Genomic DNA, 27,301 nt, shown 5'->3' with positions numbered 1-27,301 from the left:
TCCGGGTCTACACACAGTGACTTTATTACTCTCTGGATGCTGGTGAACTGCCATCCCCAACCAGCTTCATGGGAGCAGGCATCTCTGTCCATCCCATGCCTTTGGGTCACGGGGGCAGCGAGATCAAGGAGCCCACAGCGACGCCCTGGGTTCAACTTGTCAGAGCCATCAGCCGCTGCCTCCCGCTGCCCCCCCAATCTGTCCTGTGGGAAGAGAATTCCTAGGGACAAGACCCAGACTCCTTTCCTTCAGCCTCCGCTTCATCAAGGGGGCCTGGCCTGTGGCTGCTCCTGAGCTCTTCCTCGCCTGCCCCTCAGGGGTCCCAGGTCCTCACCTCTGCTTTTCAGGCAGGAAAAGGGCGGGGAGAGAGGAATGGAGGAGGGTGAGGGAGGCTGGGCCGAAGGAGAGAGAAGGTAGGGGAAGGCGGAGACATTAGGAAGAGGCCCCTTCACACAGCGAGAGAGGCCGAGAAATCAGGGAGAAGAGGGGCTGAGGTGACACCTGAGCAGGAAAGTGAAATCTGGGGGAAAAGGAGTTGGAAAGGAATAGAGAGGAAGGCGTTGGGAAGTTCAGACAAGGGAGGCGGCGGTGGAGGAGGGTGGGCGGGAGGGAAGGAGGAGGAGGGGAAGAGGCCAAGTGGCACTGGGAGAGAGAAGGGACGGCCCAGGGGGCAGCACCAAGGGCGGGAGGCGCCGCGGGCCGGGCGGCGGCTAACCCAAGGGCCAGGGCGGGAAGGGGCCCCCACCATCGGGGCCGGGGGCGGCCGTCCCCTGCGTGCTGGCGGCTGCCCTGCCGTGGATGCGCTGGTGGCGCAGCACGTGCTCGCGGCGCCCGAAGCCCTTGCCGCACTCCCAGCAGGCAAAGGGCCGCGCTCCCGAGTGCGTCTTGCGGTGGCGCACCAGGTGCTCGCGCCAGTAGAAGGTCTTGCCACACTCGCAGCACGCGTGGGGCTTCTCACGCGCGGGCAGAGGGCGCAGCGCGGGCCCGGGGCTGCCGGGGTGCGTGTCGCGGTGGCGCCGCAGGTGCTCCTTGCGCCGAAAGGCCTTCCCGCACTCCGGGCAGGCGTGCGGCTTCTCACCCGAGTGGCTCTGCCGGTGGCGCAGCAGGTGAGCTGGTTTCAGGGACGTCTTGCCGCACTCGGGGCAGGACGTGGTGCCCGGGGCCGCCAGGAAGGCGGGCAGGCCAGGCGCCAGCGGGGGACTGCTGGGCTCCTGCTTGTAGGGGCGCACAGCCTGGGAGTCCCCAGGCGCCGGCCCCTCAGCCCCAGGGGCGGTGCCTGCTGGGAAAAGAAACAGAGTCAGCCTCTGGGTCTGCACCAGGGCGGGGCAGGCACAGCACAGGCTGGGGTGGAGGCAGGGAGGGAACGCTTAAAGCAGAAACCATTGGGGTGGGAAGAGGGCTGCGATGTGGGCTTCTTATTCATGCCTGTGTCCCCCGTACCTAGTAGTGCCTGGCATACAGTCAATGCCCCATACTTAATAGTTGATGGCTGGCTGGCTGGATGATGGATGGGTAGATGAAGAATGTGTGGGTGGATGATGGGTGGATGAATAGACGGATGATGGATGTACAGCCGATGCATGGGTAGATGAAGAATGCGTGGGTGGATGAATGTCCAGACGATGGATGGGTGGGTGCGTGGGTAAGTAGATGGATGGATGGGTGATGGATGGGTAGATGATGAATGTGTGGGTGGATGAACGTCCAGATGATGGATCGGTGGGTGCATGGGTAGATGAGTAGATGGATGGATGGGTGGGTGATGGATAAATGGGTGATGATGGATGGATGACAGAAGGATGGTGGGATTGGTGTGAGGGGGAACAGGTGAAGGATGGATGGATGCCTGGTTGAATGACAGAGGGATGGATGGGTGAATGGGTGGGTATATGATAAAGAAATGGATAGGTGGAGGGTGGATGATGGCTAGATGGGTGCATGATGGATGGATGGGTGGACCTCCAACCCCAAGGCCCACTGCACCCACAATGCCCGCCCCTTGGGTCCGAACCCTGGGGCTCCTCAAGGGCTGGGATCCAGGTCTGCCCTTATCCTGGTGCCAGGATCGTTCACTGAACACCCCCATCCCCGGTGCTGGGGGCTGGCAGGGAGAACCAGGGAGGCCAGTGGCTCACCTAAGGGAACCATCCCGCTGTCCTCCTTTCCAGCTGTGGCCCCAGGGCCCTGCGTCACGTCCTGAGGCGCCCTTGTTGCTGACGACCCATCAGGGGAGGTTGCTGGCCCCTGAAATGAGAGCACACGTTTTGAACTCAGACACCTGAGTGACGGCCTCTATTTCTCCCTCTCCCCACCACCGTCAACCAGCTGTGGAATCCCATCCCTGCTGGGGGGAAGCCACAGTCATGCTGGGGGACACTGAAGCTGCCCCATGGAGAGGCCCACAGGTGAGGAACCAAGGCCTCCTGCCAACCCCCTGACAGGGAGCCAACCTTCAAATGACAGCCTGGCCAACACTGCACTGTGACCTCACAGGAGACCCTGGGCCAGGTCCGCGTGGCCAAGCCACTTGCAGACTCCTGACCCACAGAGGCTTTCTGAGCTGACAGATGTTACTGTTTTACACCCAAGTTTGGGGTGACTTGTCAGGAAGCAAGAAATAACTAATATACCTGTCTCAGACCAGCTTCTTCCTGCCCTTTGGATAAAGTGCTAGCTCCTTAGCAAAATGCAGAATACATAAGCTTTTAACTTGGGAAAAACATAAACTAAGTTCAGAAACGACTTTTCTCGGCGTGAAACGGCAGAACAGCTGCCAAGCAGGATGGCGCCAGCCAGGAGGACCAAAAATTTAAAAACTTTCAGTCCAACTCTGGTTGTGGTTTCTTTGCCCTACTACATCATTCCTCAAAACCACGTCCCCAAGGGAAGGGGATGGCAATTCTTCTGGTGCCAGTGACAGCTAAGCCACGCATCACACCTTTTCCCTGTTTCAAATCTTTTTGGCCACAGGAGTACCTGGATCATAAAGCAATCCTTGGTGTGAAAATTAGCAGTGCCTAGGCCGGGAGCGGTGGCTCAAGCCTGTAATCCCAGCACTTTGGGAGGCTGAGGCGGGCAGATCATGAGGTGAGGAGTTCGAGACCAGCCTGGCCAACATGGTAAAATCCTCTCTACTAAAGATACAAAAAATTAGCTGGGCGTGGTGCCATGCACCTGTAATCACAACTACTCGGGACGCTGAGGCAGGAGAATCACTTGAACCCGGGAGGCAGAGGTTGCAGTGAGCCGAGATCACGCCACTGCACTCCAGCCTGGGCAACAGAGTGAGACTCTGTCTCAAAAAAAAAAAAAAAAAAAAAACCAGCAGGGGCAAACCATCTGCCCTCACTCTGACAGACAAGAAAACGTTTCCTAAAGAAGGGGTCAAGATACAGGAGCATGGGCGTGGTGGCTCATGACTGTAATCCCAGTGACTCAGGCGGCTGAGGCATGGGACGGGGGCTTGGCACAAGGCTGACTAGATCCTGGGTGCCTCCCAACCTGGCTATGGCACCGTGATGGGCTCGGGGCCCCATTGGAGAGTCAGAACAGCACAGTCTCACCCAGGCCCAGAGCACCACCCTGGACCACCCTCCAGCTCCTTGGCCCTTGGGGGGCTCCCATGACCCTTGTGTGTTGTCGGCCACAGGCAGAGGCCGGGCAGGGGTGCTGTCCTGGCCTCAGCTCAAGGGCACCGGGGTCGACACACCTGAGAGTGGAGCCCGGGAAGCCATGCCAGCCGGGGGTTCTCCCAGAGATCTTGGGCACAGAAAAGCCTGAGATCTACCCATTCCTCTGGGAACTTCCCGGTTTGCGGTCCCAGAGACAGGGGATGCTGGCCAGGCATCATCCACAGGAAGAGACATCCAGGGCACACCCACGTGGGGACAGGTGCCCCTTGCGGGGCCAGGCACACAGAAGGGGGGGAGCACGGAGCACCCCCAGGCTCCTAGTCCTCCCTGTGATTTTGTGATATGTAGACATTGGGTTCTGTCTATGGCTCCTGGCTCATGACTCCCACAGCCCTTGTTACAGTCTTGTTCTAACGCTGGGAAGTTTTAGGCCTCTGAAAGTCTCTCCCCGACCTTCTGCCCCACTTTCACCTGCTCTTCTTTCTCCGCAAGGCGGGCCTTAAAAACTAAAACTATACTTCAATCTTCCCCCACCTCTGGCCATAAAAAAATTTTCTGACCTAATTTATCTGATTGTGGCCATAACGCCACCCTTCAGAAGGGGTCCTGCCCCTACCCTGGAGGAAAGAAGGCTGAACAGGGAGGCCAAGAAGGGTCTGAACACACAGGCCTTGTGAGGTTTCCCTGCTCAGTCTACTCGGATTAGATCACACCCGTTTTATCTAATCACATTTCTACATGGCTGTCCATGCTTCAATTATGCCTCTTAACCAAGTCTCCATAAAAGGCCCAAAGGACAGGGTTCAGGGAGCTTCCAGAGAGCTGAACACGCGGAGGTGGACAGCAAAGTAAACCAGACCTCACCCTCATGCCGGGAGGATGGTGCACCCCAAGTCCACAGGGACAGAGGCTCCTGCGCTCGGAACCCTTCCAGACCTCACGTACGTGGCTCTCCATCTGGCTGTTCGCCGGTATCCGTTAAAATCTCCTTTGTGATAGACCGGTAAACATGTCTCCCTGGTTCTGTGGGCACGCTAGCACATTAACCGAACCGGAGGAGCGGCTGTGGGAGCCCGACTTTCAGCCCGTCAGTTGGAAGCACAGATGAAATAACCTGGGGCTTGTGACTGGCATCAGAAATGGGGGGCCAGTCTTGGGGCGTGAGCCCTCAACCTGTGGGATCTGGCGCTGTCTCCAGGGAGACCGTGTTGGAAATGCATTAGAGGACACCCTGCTTGCGTCTGCTGCAGAGCTGATTGCTTGTACAGTATGTGAGGGGACGCCCCCTCCAACATTTGGTCACAGACGTCTTCTGTGGTCACTGATGCTGAGAATAGAAAAAGATACCTCAAGAGTGTTTTTTCCACAGATCCCCCTGCTCCTGAACCAGCTGTCACCTCGGGCAAGCTGCTTCCCTTCCCTGAGATGACTCCAGGACCCGGGACGGACCCTGCGGGGCTGCGTGGAGACCGGACGAGACGCCGCTGCTGTGCAGTGAGGATCAGCCCTGTCCAGAGAGGTCTGGCCTCTGCCCTCGGCTCCAGGGAGGGTCATGTCTATGCCCCCCGAACACACTGCCTGATGGCAGAGTCTGCTCACCTGGGGCACTGGACCACCTGGGTGGGCTGAGCCAACAGTGTGACTCAGGGTTGGGGATCTGGGCCATGTGCATCAGCTCTGCCTCTGCCAGGGCTGGAGGAGAAGGTCAGCATATCCACACACGCAACCCCAATCGACACCCAGGGCGCCGGGCTCGGGGGAGCGTCCCTGGCCAGCAGCTCCCCTGCATGCTGTCACACGTTGTTGCCAAGAGGAGTTAGCGCTGTCCACACTCCACAGCGGGAGGACAGCTGGAAGCTCCGAGCACAGAGCCTTCCTCCACCCGTTCCACGCATCTATTTCCTTGGCTGGTTGTCATCTGTGTCCTTTCTCTGTAATAAGCTGTGACCCTGTGTGTGACTGACGGAGCCAATATGGCACGGCTAGGAACACACTGCCTGATGGAGCTCTCCTTACATCCATCCCTGGAGGGCTCAGGAATCCAGATTCCAAAATTGCAGCTGAGGAAGCCAAGGTTCTGAGAGTCCCAGACATGCGTCCAAGGTCACCCAGCTTGGAAGAGGTGGAGGCAGGACTCATATCCAGCTTTGAAGTCTGTGTACTTTAACTGAGAGACTTCCTAAGGATGGAGCATCCTCGTGTATCTGGGCTAAGCTCCACCTGCCCCAGCACATCAGCCCGTCCACCCACTGCAGGATCAAGCTGCCCATGTTCTGTTGAGGATCCCATGAGACTGGCTGCAACCTTTTCCTGTGCTGTCCTTGTCCTGTTAGGTGGTTGGGGGTGGGGTGGGGGTGGGGGTGGCAGCCTTGCCAATGAGCTGGGGAACACCTTCCCTGTGTTCTGGAAGTTTGTGTGAAAGATGAGAAGATGAAGCTGGCATGGTGGCTCACGCCTGTAATCCCAGCACTTTGGGAGGCCAAGGTAGGCGGATCATAAGGGCAGGAGTTCAAGACCAGCCTGGCCAACATGGGGAAACCCCGTCTCTCCTAAAAATACAAAAAAAATTAGCCGGGCGTGGTGACACACACCTGTAATCCCAGCTACGCAGGATGCTGAAGCAGGAGAAGTGCTTGAGCCTGGGAGGTGGAGGTTGCAGTGAGCCGAGACCACGCCACTGCACTCTAGCCTGGGTGACAAGAGTGAGGCTCCACCCCCAAAAAAAGAACAGATGAGAATGATCAGTTCCTTGGAGGCCTGGCAGAACTTACACATAAAGTACTGGAACCCAGTGCCTTCTATATGCGAAGGTCTTTCATCACCTTTTGATTTCCCCCTCTCTGGTTTCCAGACTCTCACATCTGCCACTACGTCATGAGCATATGCTGGTGATTTATGTTTTCCTAGAAAACTGTCCATTTCATCTAGGACTTCGAATGCATTGTGCACGCTGAACATGGTGTTCTCAAGAGCTGTCAAATCCGCTCCATCCCCGGCTTTGCTTCCACCATCAGTGTTTGTGCTGTTTCTTGTTTTCTCCCTAGTCAACTTGCTGAAGGTTTGCGCTATTCTGCCATTCTTTTCAAATATTGAGTTTGGGGTTTGATTATCAACCTGCCCTCTGCAAATCTGCTAAGTTTGGCTCTAACATTGAACAGCTACCCTGTGCTATTTTCCTGTGCTCCTGGCTGCCTCTGGAGCCCCACGGCCTCCCCTACAACTCTGACCTGAGACGCAGGCTGACTGGGGCATTTCCTGTCAAGCTAACCGGGTACTGGCTGCAGCTGCCTCTCCCCGCCTCCCAGGCCTACCCCACTGGCTTTTCTCTGCATTTCCCTGCTTGGCAGACGCCCTGCCCCCATCCGTCTCAAACTATCCCCTTTCCCTATTGTGTGCCTGAGGCCAGATGCTGAGTGACTACAGCCAGCTCATTCCATCTTTCTGGGCAGATCAGATTCTCTCTCCACAGAAGTGAGGAAGGCGACCATATCCTGGTCTTCCTGTCAAACCCTGTATTTCAAAGCAGGAGAAGAGGAGGCTGGGAAGGGGTAGCCACTCCCTCAATGAGTATTTTTGTAGCACCTACTATGTGCCCAGCACCATCCTGAGCTCCAGGGACACATTGCTGAACAAGACAAGGCCCCAATCCACATGACGCTGCATGAGACTACACTCCAGCTGGGGCTGGACATACCATAAAAAAATCATAAGCGAACTCCACAAGCCAACGTAGCCAGGAGGGGGTTTCTCTAAGTCCCCTAGACTCTGAGGAGATGGAACAGTCCTTAGAACCATGGAGCCCGTGATTCCCAAATGTCCCCTGTTCTCCCCCGAATGGAAGAGTCTGCCCCCTCCTGGATGATGGGCTCGCTCTTTTTTTTTTTTTTTTTTTGAGACGGAGTCTCGCTCTGTCGCCCAGGCTGGAGTGCAGTGGCCGGATCTCAGCTCACTGCAAGCTCCGCCTCCCGGGTTTACGCCATTCTCCTGCCTCAGCCTCCCGGAGTAGCTGGGACTACAGGCGCCCGCCACCTCGCCCGGCTAGTTTTTTTTGTGTTTTTTTTTTTTTAGTAGAGACGGGGTTTCACCACGTTAGTCAGGATGGTCTCCATCTCCTGACCTCGTGATCTGCCCGTCTCGGCCTCCCAAAGTGCTGGGATTACAGGCTTGAGCTACCGCGCCCGGCCGATGGGCTCTCTCTCATTGGTGGTTCCCAACCCCGGTGGCTCACACAGGTCATGAGGCACTTTTTAAAAAAATGTGAAAGTCTAACAGTTGGCAAAGGATGCATTCAGAATAACGTGAACGAATCTCAAGGGCAAGAAAACCACCCAGTCTGAAAGTGGCCGGAAGACTTCGCTGCAGACCACATGTTTGTATGCCTCTCAAATTCTTATGTTGAAATCCTAACCCTGAAGATAATGAGATTACATGGGGTCTTTGGGAGGCGATTAGGTCATGAAGGGGGAGCCCTCATGAATGGGATTAGTGCCCTTCTAAGAAAGACCCCAAAGAAATCCCCTCACCCCTTCTGCCATGTGAGGACACAGCAGGAAGGCACTCTCTGTGAACCAGCAAGAGGCCCTCACCAAACACTGAGTCGGCCTTGATCTCAAACTCTCCAGCCTACAGAACTGTGAGAAATACATTCCCTTTGTTTTCAGCCAGCAGCCTACGGTACCTTGTTTCAGCAGCCCAAACAGACTAAGACGTCACATGACCCAGCAACCACACTCCTGGGCGCTTACCCTAGATAAATGAAAATGTGTGTTCAAACAGAAACGTACTCAGAGATGTAAACCAGTTCTATTAAAACAAACAAACTGGAATCAACCCAAATGTCCTTCAACAGGAGAATGGAGACATTCAGTTAAAAAATTACTGAATCTGAGGCCCCACTCACCTCAAAACCACAACTTCAAATCTGAAAGTAAAATCCTGGCAACAGTATATTTTTTTGAGACAGAGTCTCACTCTGTCTCCTAGACTGGAGTGCAGTGGTGCAACCTTGGCTCACTGCAATCTCCAGCTCCTGGGTTCGAGCGATTCTCCGGCCTCAGCCTCGTGAGTATCTGGGATTACAGGCATGTGCCACCACGCCCAGATAATTTTCATATTTTTAGTAGAGACGCAGTTTCGCCATGTTGGCCACGCTAGTCTTGAACTCCTGACCTCAGGTGATCCACCCACCTTGGCCTCCCAAAGTGCTGGGATGACAGGCATGAGCCACTGTGGCCGGCCGACAGTATTTTTTAAAAGCTACCGGGTGAGTTCTACCACATTCTACCAGCACAGGAGCCTCTCCTCGGCTGTCCTCTCTTTCTCATCGTGCAACGCCTCAGTGAAAACTCTTGAGGACAGGCGGGGACCCACAGACCAGATGCCGAGAAACCCCAATCCACAGCAGCGCCCCCAGATGTCAGCTGTCTCTACACCACCGTCGGCTGCAATGGCTATTGCCTGGGCTCTTATTGCTCTTCTTTACTTTTACCTAAAACTAAAATAACACTGACTTAAGACCACGTTGTATCATTGCCGGAAATGGAAAGCCAGTATCCTGTGCCAGAGAGAGAGGTCATGGGCAATTCAATCACTCACAGCAGTGTTACTCCAGTCCACGTGGACACTGATAGAAGAAGGCTCTGAGCCTGAGGTCTGCTCTCATTAAAACGAGAGTAACAAATACAAGAGAGACGCTAAAGACAGCCCAGAGCCACAGTGAGAGGTTTGCCTCGGAGCGAGCAGAGAGTGCAGGACAGTCCTGATGGCCCTGGAGCCCAGCAATTGCCGAACTTTTAGATTCACTGAACCAATAGAACTCTCACTGCATCCCTGAATGGAAGATTTTTTTTTTTATTTTGCAAGATATATACATTAAAAGCAACAATAACCACCACCTACTTTTACCATCTTTTCCTAAAAGAACATTTTAATGCCAACGAAACAGATGGCAAGAGCTCAGAGTAATAACAGTGGCTGAAATCTACCTAGACAGCACCCATGTGCCACGTCCTGTTCTGAGGAGTCATGGAAACTGGATAGGGCGCAACCCCGAGGCTAACGGATTCCATGTTAGTTCTATTCCACTCCCACTTCACCTTGCATTTACCCCACCTCTATGGCAGACAGAAGAATGGCCCCAAAGACGTACATGGTCTGATCCCCAGAACCTGTCACCCGATGTCTCAGGGCAACAGGGACTCTGCAGACGGGAGGGAGTTAAGCACTGACATGGGGAAACTCTCCTGAACTATCCTGATGGGCCCACTGTCATCACAGGCATCCTAGACATGACCACAGTACACCATGGAATACTATGCAGCCATGAAAAGGAATGAGTTCATGTCCTTTGCAGGGACATGGATGAACTAGAAGCCGTCATCCTCAGCAAACTAACACAGGAACAGAAAACCAAACACCGCATGCTCTCATTCAGAAGTGGGAGCTGAACAATGAGAACGCATGGCCACGGGGAGGGGAATATCACACACCGGGGCCTGTTGGGGGATGGGGGAAGGAGAGAGACAGTATTAAGACAAACACCTAAGGCATGTGGGGCTTAAAACCTAGATGACTGGTTGGTACGTGCAGCAAACCTTCATGGCACATGTAACAAACCTGCATGTTCAGCACATGTATCCCAGAACTTAAAGTAAAATAAATAAATAAATAAATAAAAGAAGTGACCATGGGACCTAAGGGGGTCAAGGTCAGAGGAGTGATGGGGGATGGTAGCAGAGTTCGGAGTGCAGCACTCTGAGGACGGAGGAAGGGCCATGAGCCAAGGAATGCGGGCAGCCTCCAGGTGCTGGAAAAGGCCCAAAATGGATTCTCTCGTAGAGCCTTGAGAAGAGACGTGGCTCTGCAGACGACACCTTGATTTTGGAGCCTTGAGAAGGGACGTGGTTCTGCAGACACCTCGATTTTGGGCCATGAGACCAAACCATTTTGGGCTTCTGACCTCCGGAACCGTAACAGACTTGTGTGATTTGTAAGCTGCTGGGTCTGCGATTTGTTACAACCTACTTTCGGGAACAATGACCCAGAAGGAGGGTGAGGATAGAGAAGCCAGAGCCGGCACAAAGGTGCCAGGAGGTGGGAGCAGAGGAGGGGTGAGCTGTATCCCAGACAATAAGAGGGGGGAGTGTTTGGGGGCTGGTCAGGCTGCTTGAGAAGGGAGATGGACGAGGCCACTGGCAGCCTTGACAGGAGCTGCTCCCTCTGGAAGAAAGGAAGGACGCCCAGCTGCCGTGGACTGAAGGCTTTGCTTGCTTTGCCTCACTGAGATGCCACCTCTCTGCTGCTACATCCCAGCACCCAGCAGGCACTCAGCACGCACTTATGAGGAACACCCGGCCACTCTGACTCTTCACCCTCCTGCCACTGGGGACTCAGGCCTCGCGCAAACACCCCCTCACTCAGGGCCGTTGCACTGGCTGCTCCCGCGGCCTGGACCACTCTTCTCAGAGGTCTCTGCGCGGCTGCCTGCCGCTATCACCAAGGCCCCACACAGCAGCCACCAGCCAAGGGAGAGTGCCACTACTGAAAGGACGGTATTTTGAATACATTGGGGTCCATGAAGTAAATTCACCTTTTTTAAATGTGGTGACTAGAACACTTAAGATGGCATCTGCGGCTCACATAACACATCCCCCCCGGGACAGGACTCTAAGCCAGGCTGGCAGCTTCCCCAACGGGGCCAGGCAGTCAACGTTTCCAGCTCCTCGGGCCCTCTGTGGTCCTCATGGTGGCCAGCGTCGGCCCTAGGTGACGTGAGTGGATGGGTGTGGCTGTGCACCTCACGGTGGCAAGAGTCAGCCCCAGGTGACATGAGTGGATGGGTGTGGCTGTGCACCTCACGGTGGCCAGCGTCAGCCCCAGGTGACGTGAGTGGATGGGTGTGGCTGTGCACCTCACGGTGGCCAGCGTCAGCCCCAGGTGACGTGAGTGGATGGGTGTGGCTGTGCACCTCACGGTGGCCAGCGTCGGCCCCAGGTGACGTGAGTGGATGGGTGCGGCTGTGCACCAAGCCTTCACCCAGAACGTGAGTCGGCCCTTGCCTGCTGTGCGGTCAAGCAACCAAACCTGCCCAGAGAGAGGCCTGGCTTTGCCCTCCACCCCGGGAAGTCATCTCCGAGCCCTTGGAACGTCCCGCATGAGGAAGGTCTGCCTGCCGGGGACCTCAGGCCAGCCCAACAGCAAGATGGATTTGAGGGGGAGTTTGGGCCGGGGTATCCTTGACTTTCGGGGGGCTGGAGGCTGAGGTCAGCCAACAAAGCAGGGAGAAGTCCCCAGTGAGAACCCGGGACACCAGGGTTTGAGGAGCGTCCCTGGCTGGCAACGCTCCCTGCGTGCGGGCGGAGTGCGGGGAGAGGGCAGCTGGTGACTGCGCTCCCTGGAGCCTTCCTGGCCCTCTTCCCAGCTGCTTCCAGCGCGTCCTTCTCCGTGATAAGCCGTGACCGTGAACACGGCTGTGAGTCCTTCTAGAGAACTCGCAAGTATGCCAGGGTCCTGGGGCCCTCCTGACTTGCAGCTGGTGTTGGGACGGAGGCGCCCCACGTGGACTGGCCCTCCACGCTGTGCCGCAGCCTCCCCACCGTGAGGCACACTGGTTGTCAGGGGTTCAGCGGTGCTCCTCCGTGGGCTTCCTGGTGGCTTCCCGGCTGCCCTCCCCGCTCCCTTCCCCGCTTGCAGCCCCGCCAGGCTCACCCAGAGCTCCTCCAGCAGGGCCACCGCCTCCTCGCCGCTCTGCGGCTGCCGGCTGCACACCCAGGCCTGCGTGTCGGCGGGCAGCGCGCTCAGGAACTGCTCCAGCACCAGCAGCTCCAGCATCTGCTCCTTGGTGTGCACCTCGGGCCGCAGCCAGTCCCGGCACAGGGCGCGGAGCAGCCCCAGGGCCTCGCGCGGGCCCGGCGCGTCGCCCAGGTGGAAGCGGCGAAAGCGGTGCCACGGGGAGTCCAGCGCCAGGCCCTCAGCCTCCTGCTTCACGGGCACCGCCACCTCCATGGGGCCTCCCGGACCGCAGCGCCTGCAGGGAACAGGCCAGTGAGACCCCCGCCCACGGTGCCCAGACTCACACTGGGACCCACGCTCCTTTTTTTCACTTTTTATTATTTTGAAACGGAGTTTCGCTCTTTCCCCCAGGCTGAAGTGCAGTGGCGGATCTCGGCTCACTGCAACCTCGGCTCCCGGGTTCAGGCAATTTTCCTGCCTCAGCCTCCCAAGTAGCTGGAATTACAGGCACCCGCCACCACGCCTGGCTAATTTTTGTATTTTTAGTAGAGATGGGGTTTCGCCATGTTGGCCAGGCTGGTCTCGAACTCCTGACCTCAGGTGATCCGCCCACCTCGGCCTCCCAAAGTGCTGGGATGACAGGCGTGAGCCATGGCACCCAGCCTGGGACCCGCGCTTCTGAGCCGCCCACGTACCCAGGATAGGCCCGGCCTCTGTGCCTCGGTTTCCCCTGTAAGATAAAGCACTCACCTGCCCCGCCTGGCCCAGGGGCAAAGAGGTCTCTGTGAGGGGGCGGCGCTCACTCAGGTGGTGCGGAAAGGGCGTGCAGTCCTGGGATCCCAGGGAGCCAAGTCAAGGCTGGGCCCCTCCGTGGGCCCTGGGCCTCTGTGCCTCAGTCCTGCAGCTCCTCCCACAGCCTGTCCTGAGGATTCAACCAGAAAACACAGGAAGAGCTTGCAGCAGGCCTGGCAGTAGCGGGTCACCATCAGCACCACCCTCACTGGACTTGTGGGACAGTGCACCCTACCCTGGTAGGAGACGCTTGGCAGCCTACTCAGAAGCCACCCCAGCTAACTGCTGTGGCCGGAATTTGTCCCCCAAAATTATTTTCTCCCGTAATACTCCAGAGGTGTTCTGGGGCGGGCTGGCGCCTGAGCCCCATGGGGTCGTCAGGGTCCCTTGGAAGCTCTCACCCCAGTGTGACCGTATTTGGAGATGGAGCTTTTAGCTGGTAATGAAGGTTAACTGAGGTCACAAGGGCTGGGCCTAATAGGACTGTGGCCTTGTAAGAGGAAGGAACACTGGGACTCTGTCCATCTCTGCCAACAGGAGCACACAGCAAGGAGGCCGCCTGCAGCCTGGCAGAGGCCCTCACCAGGAACTGACCATGATGGCATTCTGAGCTTCCCGCCCCCAGAACTGAGAAATAAGCTCGTGTTTAAGCAGTTCAGTCCATGGAGCTCCTCTATGACAGCCTGTCCCAGTCCCTTCTGCTGCGAATTTGCGATCTGGGTGTCAGTACTGACACTGACGGGTTCTGGTGAGCATCTCTTCCAGGCTGCGGACGGCCTCCTTTGGTGTCCTCCCGTGGCGGAGAGCAGAGAAAGGCAGTGAGCTCTCCTGTCTCTGTTTTTTTTTTAAATTTTTGTTTTGAGATGGAGTCTCACTCTGTTGCCCAGGCTGGAGTGCAGTGGTGCGATCTTGGCTTACTGCAATCTGCCTCCCGGGGTCAAGTGATTCTCCTGCCTCAGCCTCCCGAGTAGCTGGGATTATAGACGCACGTTACCATGCCCGGATAATTTTTGTATTTTTAGTAGAAACGGGGTTTCGCCAGGTTGGCTAGGCTGGTCTCAAACTCCTGACCTCAAGTGATCCACCTGCCTTGGCCTCCAAAAGTGCTGGGATTACAGGCATGAGCCACCACGCCCGGCCGTGATTGCCATTTTTAAATGCATTAATAAATACTTTAAAATTTTCTATTTCAGTTTCTACTGTGATACGTAACAATAGATATGACTCCCATCAATAAAAGCATGTTAGGGTCTTCAGTAATTTTGAAGGTAGAAAGGAGTCCTGACTTCAAAACATTTGAGAAACAGTGGTCTCCGAGCTGGTGGGCCAAATGTGGCCTGCAGCCTGTTTCACTTAAGTCTCAGTGGCACACATCCGTGCCCACTTGCTCATGCACTGTCCACGGCCACCTTGGAGCTACTGAGTGGCTGTGAGAGGGCCTGGGGAGCCTGCAAGGCTGTCCACAGAGCCCAAGATAGTTATTCGCTGGCTCTTTACAGGAAAAGATTGCGGGCCCCTGACCTCAAGGACACTGGAAGATCAGGACAGAAAGGACCCTGATGACCCCATGGGGCTCAGGCGCCAGCCCGCCCCAGAACACCTCTGGAGTATTACGGGAGAAAAGAATCAGTTCTATGCTATCTGGGGCCCTGTACTTGGGGTCTCTTCATTACGGCAGCTTGACCTGTATCATGAGGAACTACAGCAAAGTCCCCTTGACCACAAGGAAGCGGGTGGGCACGTCATCTGCTTCTAGCCAGTGGGGTCTGAGAGGAAGTCTGGGTTCAGACCATTTTCCTCCTGATACAACCAAAGCCTGGGCTCCTGACCGCCATGTCACTAACCACAAACGTCAAGTCATTGCTGGGACGCCCGCCACAAGACCCCAGTGTCTGCCTGCTCTCGCCACCTAGAGTCAGATCACTCCACAGTGATCACAAAAACTTTTTCACTGTAAATCCCTGTCACTTCCTTGCTCAACACCCTCCAACTTCTTCCTGTGGTGCTCAAAACCCAAATTCCTTACCATGGCCATGAGACCATGCAGCCTGGCCCTACTTTCTCATCTCTGCCCACTCCTGGATTCTCTGTCCTCCAGTCACAATGGCTCCCCTTTTCTTTTTTCTTTTTTTAAGACAGGGTCTCTCTGTCGCCCAGGCTGGAGTGTGGTGGTGTGACTTCTCAGCTCACTGCAGCCCTGACCTCCCGGGCTCAAGCCATCCTCCTGGCTCAGCCTCCTGAGTGGCTGGGACCACAGGCAGGCACCAACACACCCAGCTAATTTTTATATTTTTTGTAGAGACAGGGTCTCACTATATTGCCCAGGCTGGTCTCAAACTCCTGGATTCAAGTGATCCTCCCAACTCGGCCTCTCAAAGTGCTGGGATGACAGGAGTGAGCCACTGTGCCCAGTCTGGCTCACTTTCTATCTTCTCAGTCTGAAGGCCAGTGCCCACCACAGGGCCTCTGCACCTGCTGCTGCCTCCCCCTGGATCACTCCTTTCCCCCTTATCTTTGCTTACCTGACTCCTCATGATGGAGGCCTCAATGCAATTATTCCCCCCTTGGAGAGCCTCCCCAGATCACCCCCTCCAATGCTGCACCCACATGCCCTTCCCCCAATTGCTAACATGTCACCCTTATTAGTTTTCTTTTAGCATTTAACAAGATCTAGTGTTACGATACCTGTGTGCTGACTTTCTTCACTACAATTCAAGCTCCATGCGGGCAAAAGACTACGCATTTCAACCCCAGCATTCTGGCTAGCACTCAAACTTTACAGGCTGATCAATCCCATGAGGTTGGTGTTACTACCCCCAAGTTGCAGATGGAGCAAGGGGAGATGTCTTATCCAAAGTCACTCAGCTAACATGTGGCAGAGCCTGGACTCACACATCCACATCTGTCTGGCTCCACAGACAGGCCACAGCATCACCTCCCACCCCACCCACCCATCAGTTTAAGGACTGATGAACCCGGGAGCAGGCAGAAAGGCTTATTGGAAGACCCAGGCCAGATGCAAGTCTCAAAAGCCACACAGAGGCCTGCTCTGCCATAAAAAAGATCCCTTCTGGGACTAAGGAGGAATTTCTGCCAGAGAGCAAGGCCACAGGCCATCAGGCTGACCCTGTTTGCAATCTCAGAGGTGATCACAGGTCACTACGCCCTGGGCTGTCCAGAAAGTGAGCTCTTTGGGGCAGTGACCAAGTCCAACTCTTCTCTGGGTTCCTGGGGCCACCCAGCAGAGGGCCTGCACCCAAGAAAGCACATGCTGTTAAGTAAGGGCATCCCACCATGTAAATCCACCCTACCATCCAATAAGCGCCCTGTGCTATGTGCATTCAACAGCTGTAACCCTGCTGCCTAGCTGTCTGTGTCCACAAAGCACAGTCCAGCCCTGAGCCAGGCAGCCTGGATGCCTCGAAGACAGCCACTGAGTGGCTAGTGTCTTATCCTGCCCCACCCAACCTTCCCAACAGACCTGTGAGCTGGGGAGAGGGGTCCCCTTATACCATAGGGAGATGCTCGGAGAGTGAAGGAGCCACAAATGGGACCCAGATGTGACTCCAGAGTCCACACCAGTTCCACCCAGTACCCCGGCGCCAGCACCCACGAATGCTGGGCTAATATCATGGCTAAGAGGCTGTGGAGCTTGGCTGCCTGGCTTCAACTTCCAGCTCTGCCACTCATCAGCAGTGTGACTGTGGACGTGTGACTTGCCCTCTCTGTGCTTCATTTCTCCACCTGTGACACAGGGCTAACAATAGCTCCCTCCTCTCAAGAGGCTGCTGGGAGCAGGAGTTAGAAGCAGCCTGCAAAGAGTAGGTGCTCGACAAAGACCGGTTTGTCTACTCCAGAGTTTCCCAACCTCGACATTAATGGCACTTGTGTTGTGGGAGGCTATCCTGTGCAACACACAATGTCTACCAGCATCTCTGCCTCTTTTCATGAGATGCCAGCAGCACTTCCAAAGTTGGAAAAACAAATAAAAGTCTCCAGACATTGCCAAATGTCCCCTGGGGGACAAAACCACTCCTGGTTGAGAGCCGCTAGCCCACTGGACAAATATTTACCTACAGCACAAAGGCTCTGGGGCAAATTCCAGCTCTGCCTCCTACCAGTTCTGTGTCCTTGGACAAGGTACAAGGCACCTTTTGTAATACACTGTATCTCCATTTCGCTGACTGTAAAGTGATGGAAAACAAAAATGCTGAGAACCACACCTGGCTAGTAAGTGTCCAGTCAGACTTAGGGTTACTTTGTCGAAGGTTTCCTGCAAGGTGCCCAGGGGACACTGCTGTGAACACGCACACAGATTAAAATACTAAGTATACATTGCAATAGGCATTAAGATGGATATAGATCATCCTGACTGGGGTAGAGGTGGCGGGGGTCAACTTCAGATGACAATAAACAGTTTCTAAGCACTTTACACATATTACCGAAGGTAATAATGCCTTGCAACAAGCTAAAAAGGCAGATGCTCCTCAACGAGTTATCTTCAGGAATCTCACAACTCTGTAAAAGTTGCACTTGTAGAAGCAGCGCACAAAAAGAGCCACCTGCACTGTATCTACGTTACGACAATAACCATCGTCCCCGGAAGCCCCTTCCCGCAAACCTTTCCGAAGGGGTCCGGTCCCGGCGCCCCCAGACTCCTTTGTAGGGTCCAGCTTCCCACTCAGCTTTCATCTCACAGCCCACCCCTGCTTGGGTCCCCTTCCCTTTCCCTACCTGTCCCTCCCCCTTCCCTCCCCCATCTGTCCCTCCCCCGTCCCGCCCCTCCCCCGTCCTCTCCCTCAGTTTCTCTCTCCGCTTTCAGGACCTCGAGGATCCACGACCCCCCTCCCACTATCCACCCCTCCCCCTCTCCAAGTCCCTCCCCCTCTAGTTCTCGCTCCCAACCCCTCCCCCATCACTCAGCCCCCTTCTCCTCCCCTCCCCGCAAGTCTCCCATCTCTTCCATTTCTCCCTCCTGAGGGCCCCGGCGCCCCCCTTCCCGTCCAACCGCTGGTCCCTCCTTCGTCCAACCGCCCCCCTCCGATCCCTCCCTCCTTCCCCCCTAGCTCACCTCACTCTCTCAGGCGATGCCCCCCAAGCCCCATCACCTCCCCGCACATGCGCACAAAGCTCACTGGGACTCCATGCCCCAGCAGGCTTTGCGCCAAACACCCCCCCCCCCCGTCCCCCTCCCCCAATCCCATACTCCGAGTCGCTCGTTCCGCCCAACAACTCCCCATGCGGCCCCGGCTTCAAGCCGAACTACAACTCCCAGGAAGCATCGCGGCAAAGGCAGCTGCCCATTGGCCCTCGCCGTGGGGACCCGCTCACCCTTGTTTGTCACCGCCTGGCGTCTTCCCCAACACTGGAACTACATTTCCCAAGATGCACGAAAGCGTCGTCTGCGGCCTATTGGGCCTTGACGGCGCAAGTGTCGCGGGCTCTCTGAGCGCGTCAGGCTTTGGAATACATTTCCCAGAATGCACGAGGAGGCTTCCCAGTAGTCTGCGCGCGGGCCCTGGGCATGCGCAGACGTGTCGAGAAAAAAAAGAGGGAGGAGTAGGAGGAGCCATGGCGGCGCTGTTGTGGAGATTAGGGGAGGTCGGGCACCGCCGGGCATTTGGGAGGTGGGGCCTCCAGAGCTCTAGAAGCTGGCAAGCGAAGAGGAGGAGGAGACCAGGCTAGAGTTCTGCGCCAATCAGGAGTGCAGGCTACGTCTCCTTGACTACGGATCGCTTTTTCTGTGTGTGTGTCCTCACTCTCCACCCGGGCAGAGCTTAAGAGCAGATGTCGGTGCCAGGAATCAGGACGTGAGCGGGCCGCCCTCCTGTTCTGGGGTGGGCGGTGGTTCAGGAGGGGGCCAGCGCGGGGGCCTCGGTTTGGCTCTTCCTGTGTGAACCTGGACAGGACACCGCCCTCTCTTTAGCCTCAGTTTTTCCTGGTGTGAACTGGGGGACAGCGCTACGTGCCGCGCGTCCTCGCTCTGCCCCATTGGACAGACTATTTCCCCGTCCTGAGGCCTCAGTTTCTGCATCTCAGGACTGCGAAGAAGACAGACATCCTAAGAGATCAGCTGACGCCCTTTATCTAGACAGTTCCAGACCTGATTATGGCTCATACAAGCCCTACCTCAGCCCGCGGCGTATTTCCTCCTCTGTACAACAAGGATAAGAGAATCCCCTCCCCTCCCCCACCTCCCGGGCTGATCCGAAGACTCTGCGCCATAAAAAGGAAGACAGTGGCTTACCCATAACAAGCATTCATTACATGGAGGTTGTTCCTCTTACCATATTCATAAATGAACAACTTGCCCCAGGTTTCACACGCGATGAGTGGTTGACTCAGAACCTTGTGACCAGTTTGCCCACGGTGGCCTAACCTGCCCTGGCCCACCTATCTACCCTCTGTCTTCTCGTGTTTAATGGGTTCCAGTCATGCCTCCTTTCTGCTCCTAGAACACGGTGATCTTCTTCCCACTCATATCCGATGGCCTACTTGACATCTCCACTTGGATTTCTTAATAGGCATCTCAAACCTAAGGTGGACAGTAGAGAATTTTTCTCCCCTACCTTGTGAAGAAACTTATTCCTTCCCATTACTCTATCATCTTAGATAGCAAGTCCATCATTCACCCAAATGTTCAGGCCAAAAATAGAAAAGCAGCCCTTGATTCTTTTTTTGTTTGTTTTGTTTTGTTTTTTGATACGGGGTCTGGCTCTGTCACCCAGGCTGGAGTGCAGTGATGTGATCACAGCTCACTGCAACCTCCGATTCCCAGTCTCAAGCGATTCTTGTGCCACATCCTCCTGAGCAGCCAGGACTACGGCCGTGCACCACCATGCCCAGCTAATTTTTGTATTTTTAATAGAGATGGGATTTGCCGTGTTGGCCAGGCTGGTCTCAAACTCCTGGCCTCAAGTGATCTGCCTCCTCGGCCTCCCAAAGTGCTGTGATTGCAAGCGTGAACCACCATGCCCAGCCAATTCCTCTTTTTCATCACCCGCCGCATGCAATCTGTCATCAGGTCCTATTGGTTCTGTCTTCAGAATAGAGTCAGAAGCTGTCCACAGCTCTGCTGTCTACGGCTACCACCTGGTCTAAGTCCCCATGGCTTCTTTAGACATTGTCATGCTTCCACTCTGGCCTCTTCTGCTTCCTGCGCCTCCAGTTCCTACTCCACACAGCAGCCAGAGGGATCTTTCTTTTTACTGTGGTAAAATATATATAAGATAAAAATTACCGTCTTAATCATTTTTAAGGTACAGTTCAGTAGCATTAAGTACGTTCAAGCGAGGCCGGGCGCGGTGGCTCACGCCTGTAATCCCAGCACTTTGGGAGGCCGAGTCGGGCAGATCACAAAGTCAGGAGTTCAAGACCAGCCTGGTCAACAAGGTGAAACCCTGTCTCTACTAAAAATATAAAAATTAGCTGGGCGTGGTGGCGGGCGTGTGTAATCCCAGCTACTCGGGAGGGTGAAGCCAGAGAATCACTTGAACCTAGGAGGCAGAGGTTGGGGTACAGGGAGCTAAGACTGTACCACTGCGCTCCAGTCTGGGCAGCAGAGTCAGACTCTGTCTGTCGCCCAGGCTGGAGTACAGTGGCTCAGTCTCGGCTCACTGTGACTTCCCCTCCCAGGCTCAAGGTATTCTCTGCAGGTGCACACAACCACACCCAGCTACTTTTTTTTCTTTCCTTCTTTTTTTTTGTAGAGATGGGGTTTCGCCATGTTACCCAGGCTGGGCTTAAACTCCCGGGCTCCAGTGATCCACCTGCCTCGGCCTCCCAAAGTGTTGGGATTACAGATGTGAGCCACCATACCCGGCCTAGGTTCTGTGATTTTGACTACATTAATACTTCATGTAAGTGGAATCATACAGTATTTGTCTCTTGTGACTGTCTTATTTAACTTGGCAAAATGTCCTCAAGGTTCATCCATGTTGTAGCATGTGTCAAAATCTCCTTCCTTTTAAAGATTGCCTAATATTCTGTTGCATACATGGACCATATTTTGTTGACCCGTTCATCAGAGGGAATTTTTTTTTTTTGAGATGGAGTTTTCCCTGTCGTCACCCAGGCTGGAGTGCAATGGTTCCATCTCGGCTCACTACAACCTCCACCTCATGGATTCAAGCGATTCTCCTGCCTCAGCCTCCTGAGTAGCTGGGATTACAGGCGCCCGCCATGTCCAGCTAATTTTTTTGTATTTTTAGTAGAGATGGGGTTTCACCATGTTGGCCAGGCTGGTCTCGAACTCCTGACCTCAGGTGATCCACCCGCCTCAGCCTCCCAAAGTGCTGGAATTACAAGCATGAGTCACCGAACCTGGCCCCAGAGGGATCTTATTTAAACTTAAAAAGGGTCATGTCACTTTTGCTTAAAACCCTCCATTGCAAACCCTCGTCGCTGGCCTGCACAGTCCCACATGATCTGCTTTCAGACCCAGAGTTTCTTTGGCTTATAGAGTGCCTTTGTGTGTGTGTGAGAAAAGCATGGCCCTCAGAAGCACTGCAGAACTGAGCGGGGGCACACAGCTTGGCAGGAAGATCCGGAGGACTATTCCAGCCACCGCTTCCTGGTTGGCCAGGTGCCTGCATGTCACATACAGCGTTCACACAGGCTCTCAATCCAACACCGTTCCCCTCCCCTCTTCATCACTATGTTTCAACTCGTTGGCCACTTTTTTTTTCTCTTTTTTTTTTTTTTGAGACCACACCCGGCCACACCCGGCCTCACCGGTCACTCTTTTAAGTTCCTCTAACGCAGCACTTCTCAAAGTGTAGTCCCCAGACCGGCTGCACAACATCACCTGGGAGCTTGTTAGAAATGGAGACTCTCGGCCGGGTGCAGTGGCTCACGCCTGTAATCCCAGCACTTTGGGAGGCCGAGGCGGGCGGATCACCTGAGGTCGGGAGCTTGAGACCAGCCTGACCAACATGGAGAAACCTCATCTCTACTAAAAATACAAAAACATTAGCCGGACGTGGTGGCACACGCCTATAATCCTAGCTACTCAGGAGGCTGAGGCGGGAGAATCACTTGAACCTGGGAGCCAGAGGTTGTGGTGAGCTGAGATGGCGCCATTGCACTCCAGCCTGGGCAACAAGAGTGAAACTCCATCTAAAAAAAGAAATGCAGAGTCTCGGTCTCTGCCTCAGACTGGATCAGAAACTCTAGCAGGGGGCCCAGCGATTTACTTGAACAAGGCCTCCAGGGGATACCTCCTGCCTGCACTCTAGAAAGTCACGGCTTCCTGCACTTTAGAGTAGTCCCAAGGTGCTTGGGAGGATTCATGAATTAATACATGCAAAGCACTCAGAAGGCTACCTGGCAGGGAGTAAGAATTCAGTAAACATTCGCTATTCTTACTTAACCTCCAGTGGATTCACTAATAAAAGCAAGCCCAACTCAAATGCAAAGTTGACTCTTCCCTCCCTCCCCACATCCATGTAACAAAAACAGCTTGTTTCACCACAGGCTATTGTCTGCTCAGCATCTGTTTGCTTCAGACAAACTGGACACCTATGATGAGACAGATGAGATGTTGTACAGGCGCAAAGGATACGAGGGTGGACAGAGTACATGGAGTCAGTGTCCAGCCAGAGTTTTGGGCCTAGCACAGTGGGTGAGGGCAAGGCTCCAAACTCCACTTCACTTGAGTGGAGGTCATAACTCACTCAGAGAGTTGGGATTGGGGGTGGGGGTGGTGAATAAGGGCCCAAGGGCCCAATAAGGAGCGGGTCCTTTTTTTTAGCTTTTTTTTTTTTTTTTTTTTTGAGACAGAATCTTGCTCTGTCACCCAGGCTGGAGTGCAGTGGTGCGATCTTGGCTCACTGCAACCTCTGCCTCCTGGGTTCAAGCAATTCTCCTGCCTCAGCCTCCCAAGTAGCTGGGATTACAGGCATGCGCCACCACGCCCGGCTAATTTTTTTTTTTGTATTTTTATCAGAGACGGGATTTCACCATGTAGGCCAGGCTGGCCTCGAACTCCTGATCTCAAGTGATCCGCCCACCTCAGCCTCCCAAAGTGCTGGGATTACCAGCGTGAGCCACCGCGCCCGACCAGGAGCAGGTCCTTATTGATGTAAGACAATCATGGCCGGGCGCGGTGGCTCAAGCCTGTAATCCCAGCACTTTGGGAGGCCGAGACGGGCGGATCACGAGGTCAGGAGATCGAGACCATCCTGGCTAACACAATGAAACCCCGTCTCTACTAAAAATACAAAAAAATTAGCCGGGCGAGGTGGCGGGCGCCTGTAGTCCCAGCTACTCGGGAGGCTGAGGCAGGAGAATGGCGTAAACCCGGGAGGCGGAGCTTGCAGTGAGCCGAGATAGAGCCACTGCACTCCAGCCTGGGTGACAGAGCGAGACTCCGTCTCAAAAAAAAAAAAAAAAAAAAAAAAAAGACAATCATGCTGTGCTCCTTCTCCTTGCCAGCCATTGGTTGACACTCAGGTATGTGACACTATTCTGGCCAATGAAACCTGGAGGCAGATTTGCTGGGGCCACTGCTGGGAAAGGTTTTTCCCAACTCTTAAGCAACAGATAAATTGGAAGAAACAGTTTTCCTGGAGCCCTGCCCTGTCTGCAGGTGACACTTCAAGCTGGGGCAGCCACCTGGGTACCATGAGGGCTGGTAGTGGGAGCTGCTCACTTAGGATGGAAGGGAGGGGAGACGGAGGAACCTGGCTTCTTCACGGCATGGTTTGGCAGCTGAATTTTAACCAACCTTGGCTGGACCTGCCCTACCTCCAGGCTTCTCTTGGTATGAAGTAAAAAGTCCCCTCAAGCCATTCTGAGTCAGGTCTGTTGAAGCCAAAAGTGACAGCAAGTCACATATATCCAGGGCCAGCTTCATGGGATGCAACCTGTGTGGTTGCAGGGTGCCCTGCACTTGGTTGAATGCCCAGCTGTGGCCATCTTGACTTTTTTTTTTTTTTTTTTTGAGACGGAGTCTCGCTCTGTCACCCAGGCAGGAGTGCGGTGGCGCGATCTCGGCTCACTGCAAGCTCCGCCTCCCGGGTTCACGCCATTCTCCTGCCTCAGCCCGAGTAGCTGGGACTACAGGCGCCCGCCACCGTGCCTGGCCTGACATTTTTTTTTTTTTTTTAAAGAAATAAGGTCTTACCGGGCATGGTGGCTCACACCGGTAATCTCAGCACTTTGGGAGGCCGAGGCGGGAGGATCACGAGGTCAGGAGATCGAGACCATCCTGGCTAACATGATGAAACCCCATCTCTACTAAAAATACAAAAAATTAGCCAGGTGTGGTGGTGGGCCCTTGTAGTCCCAGTTACTCGGGAGGCTGAGGCTGAGGCTGAGGCTGAGGCAGGAGAATGGCGTGAATCCGGGAGGCGGAGCTTGCAGTGAGCCGAGATCCAGCCACTGCATTCCAGCCTGGGAGACAGAGCGAGACTCTGTCACAAAAAAAAAAAAAGGAAAAAAAGGAAAGAAGGCCTCACCAACTCCTGGCCTCACGAGATCCTCCTGCCTCAGCCTCCTGAGTAGCTGGGATTACAGCTACCACACCCAGCTTGACATTCTTAATCTATTTTTTTTTTTTTTTTAAATACAGGGCTCTGCATTTTAATTTTGCCCTGGGTCCTGTTTACATAAATATCACCTTGATAATCTGTGCAATGTTGGCACACCATCGTTTAGGACAGGGCCTAATGCATGGTAAGCAGGCCATAAATATTGGTGAGGAATGAAATGAAGGAACGACTTCCTGGAAATGTCCTTCCTCCACTTCTTCATCTGGTAACATTGTATAATCCTCTGTGATCAGATGTCCCCTCCTCCAGGAAGCCTTCCCAGACCACCCCCACACCTGTAAGCCTGGACCAAGTGCCTCATTGGCGCTTCCACAGAGCCCCCTCTTTCTCCATTTCATATACTATTTTTGGGTGACTGCTCCGCCCACCTCACACTGAGCGACTCAGCAACAGAGACCAACCCTCCTTGCCTGCTGTACCCAGCTCCTGGCTTGGGGCCTGCCTGTGAACGAGTAAATAAGAGTGAAGGCAAGTGGTTCTTACCCTGCTTCCCAGGCCTGAGGGCGAGAATTCCTCTGACAGCAAATTTAGCTCATACCTTCCAGCTTCTCGGCTCCTTTGTAGCTCTGCTATAATTATTGCCCCAAATAATAATTAAGGTTTTTCTCTTTGTGTGGTGCTTTGAAGCAGTAAGATCCCCCAGGGCAGGGATGGGGTTTGGTTCATCTCTGGAGGCTCAGGTTGTGTTTATGGGTGAGTGGATGATGGATGCCTGAGTGAGCATGTGAGGGGGAGAACCAGCAGAACGGGAGGGGGGATCGCGTACGGATGTCAGTCTGTGTCTGGCAGTGTGGGCTCCCAGGGGGCTGGATCTGAACCTGAGTCATCTTTGGCTCCCTAGGCCCCAGGAAACGTTTGAGAAAAGATAATGAAATTAATGAACGAATTGCTTAATGATGGATCACACTGCCCATTATCTGATTTCCCCCTCATGCTCAGCTGCCAAGGCAGCAGATCTCATCAGAGGATCACCCCATTTTACAGTTGGGATAATCAAGGCTCAGTGGAGCAGGTGACACAGCAAGAGACTTGGGTTTTAAGGCCAGCGGCAGGTGTCCTGAGCCTCTCTCACAGATGAGGAAGCTGAGGCTCAAGAAGGCCATTCTGGCCAGGCGCGGTGGCTCACGTCTGTCATCCCAGCACTTTGGGAGGCCGAGGTGGGTGGATCACCTGAGGTCAGGAGTTCGAGACCAGTCTGGCCAACATGGTGAGACCGCATCGCCACTAAAAATACAAAAATTAGCCAGGCATGGTGGCGTGCACCTGTAATCCCGGCTACTTGGGAGGCTGAGGCAGGAGAATCGCTTGAACCTGGGAGGCGGAGGTTGCAGTGGGCCAAGATCACACCACTGGACTCCAGCCTGGGCAACAGTGCCAGACTCTATCTCAAAAAAAAAAAAGAAAAGAAAAGAAAAAGAAAAAAAAAGGGCATTCTGAGGTCCCCGCCTAGCTGAGGCAGCAGGTTTTCCACCGGCCAGATACATCCTCTTCCTTAGACGTTCAGAGAGTGAGCAGGGCCTCCAGGAGGAGAGAGTCAAGCCGACCTTACCCTCACCGCCAAGGCAGAGAAGAATTCCTTGGAAATTCTTTCTAACTGTATCTCGCAGTGTCTGGCCAGAGTGAATGCGGCTTCTCTGAGGTTGATACTGCAGCTTCCGTCTCGCCCCCACTTCCACCCCTTTACTCTTTGGAGAGAAATCTCTCCGGTTGGAGATTGAAGGTGCATCTCCCAGACCTCCGGAGAGCTAGAGTTCCGGGCTGAATTGGGCTTTGCTAATTAAGTGCATCGAGTAAGACGCGGAAAGCTGATCAAGGGCCAAAAGAACCACTGGCAGTCAGTGAGGTTTATTTATCTTGGTTCAGCAAGGGAGGACGCATTCCAGGGGATCACTGTACAAGCAGTCAGAAGAGGCCTTTCAGAGCGTTAGGGCTTGCGCTAGACGGCTCTGCCGGGGGTTGGGGGAAGTGGGGAGCAGTTCTAATGAAGGCTTAAGAAGCAGGGCAATGCACGGATTGGATTCCTCCATAATTTTTTTTTCCTTTTTTTTTTTTTTTTTTGAGACGGAGTCTCGCTGTGTCGCCCAGGCTGGAGTGCAGTGGCCGGATCTCAGCTCACTGCAAGCTCTGCCTCCCGGGTTTTTACGCCATTCTCCTGCCTCAGCCTCCCGAGTAGCCGGGACTACAGGCGCCCGCCACCTCGCCCGGCTAGTTTTTTGTATTTTTTAGTAGAGATGGGGTTTCACCGTGTTCGCCAGGATGGTCTCGATCTCCTGACCTCGTGATCCGCCCGTCTCGGCCTCCCAAAATGCTGGGATTACAGGCTTGAGCCACCGCGCCCGGCCTTTTCCTTTTTTTTTGAGACAGTCTCGCTCTGTCGCCCAGGCTGGAGTGCAGTGACGCGATCTTGGCTCACTGCAACCTCCACCTCCCAGGTTCAAGGGATTCTCATGCCTCAGCCTCCCGAGTAGCTGGAATTATAGACACAGGCCACCATGCCCAGCTAATTTTTGTATGTTTAGTAGAGACAGGGTTTCACAACGTTGGCCAAGCTGGTCTCGAACTCCTGGCCCCATGTGATCCACCCACCTCGGCCTC

The 27,301-nt window shown here is 54.6% G+C and overlaps 1 protein-coding gene across 5 annotated transcripts in view; it reads right to left on the bottom strand.

Moving 5' to 3' along the window:
• Positions 1–27,301, bottom strand: part of ZNF444 (zinc finger protein 444) — a 319,216-nt gene continuing 291,915 nt past the window's right edge. Inside the window, exons 2-6 of one of the 5 annotated variants that reach the window (XM_050771780.1) lie at positions 18,226–18,262; positions 13,113–13,284; positions 12,339–12,657; positions 2,136–2,244; positions 1–1,279 (exon numbers count right to left, since the gene is read on the bottom strand). In XM_050771780.1, coding sequence (XP_050627737.1) covers positions 711–1,279; positions 2,136–2,244; positions 12,339–12,635 — 975 coding nt within the window. In that variant the 5' untranslated portion in view covers positions 12,636–12,657; positions 13,113–13,284; positions 18,226–18,262 and the 3' untranslated portion in view covers positions 1–710. The other 4 variants (XM_050771781.1, XM_050771784.1, XM_050771782.1 and 1 more) reach the window with 4 other exon arrangements.

The sequence above is a fragment of the Macaca thibetana genome, chromosome 19 (genome assembly GCF_024542745.1).
Source record: "Macaca thibetana thibetana isolate TM-01 chromosome 19, ASM2454274v1, whole genome shotgun sequence".
Lineage (NCBI taxonomy): Eukaryota > Metazoa > Chordata > Mammalia > Primates > Cercopithecidae > Macaca > Macaca thibetana.
Note: the sequence above shows the minus strand (reverse complement) of the source record. Positions and strands in the feature narration are given on the sequence as shown.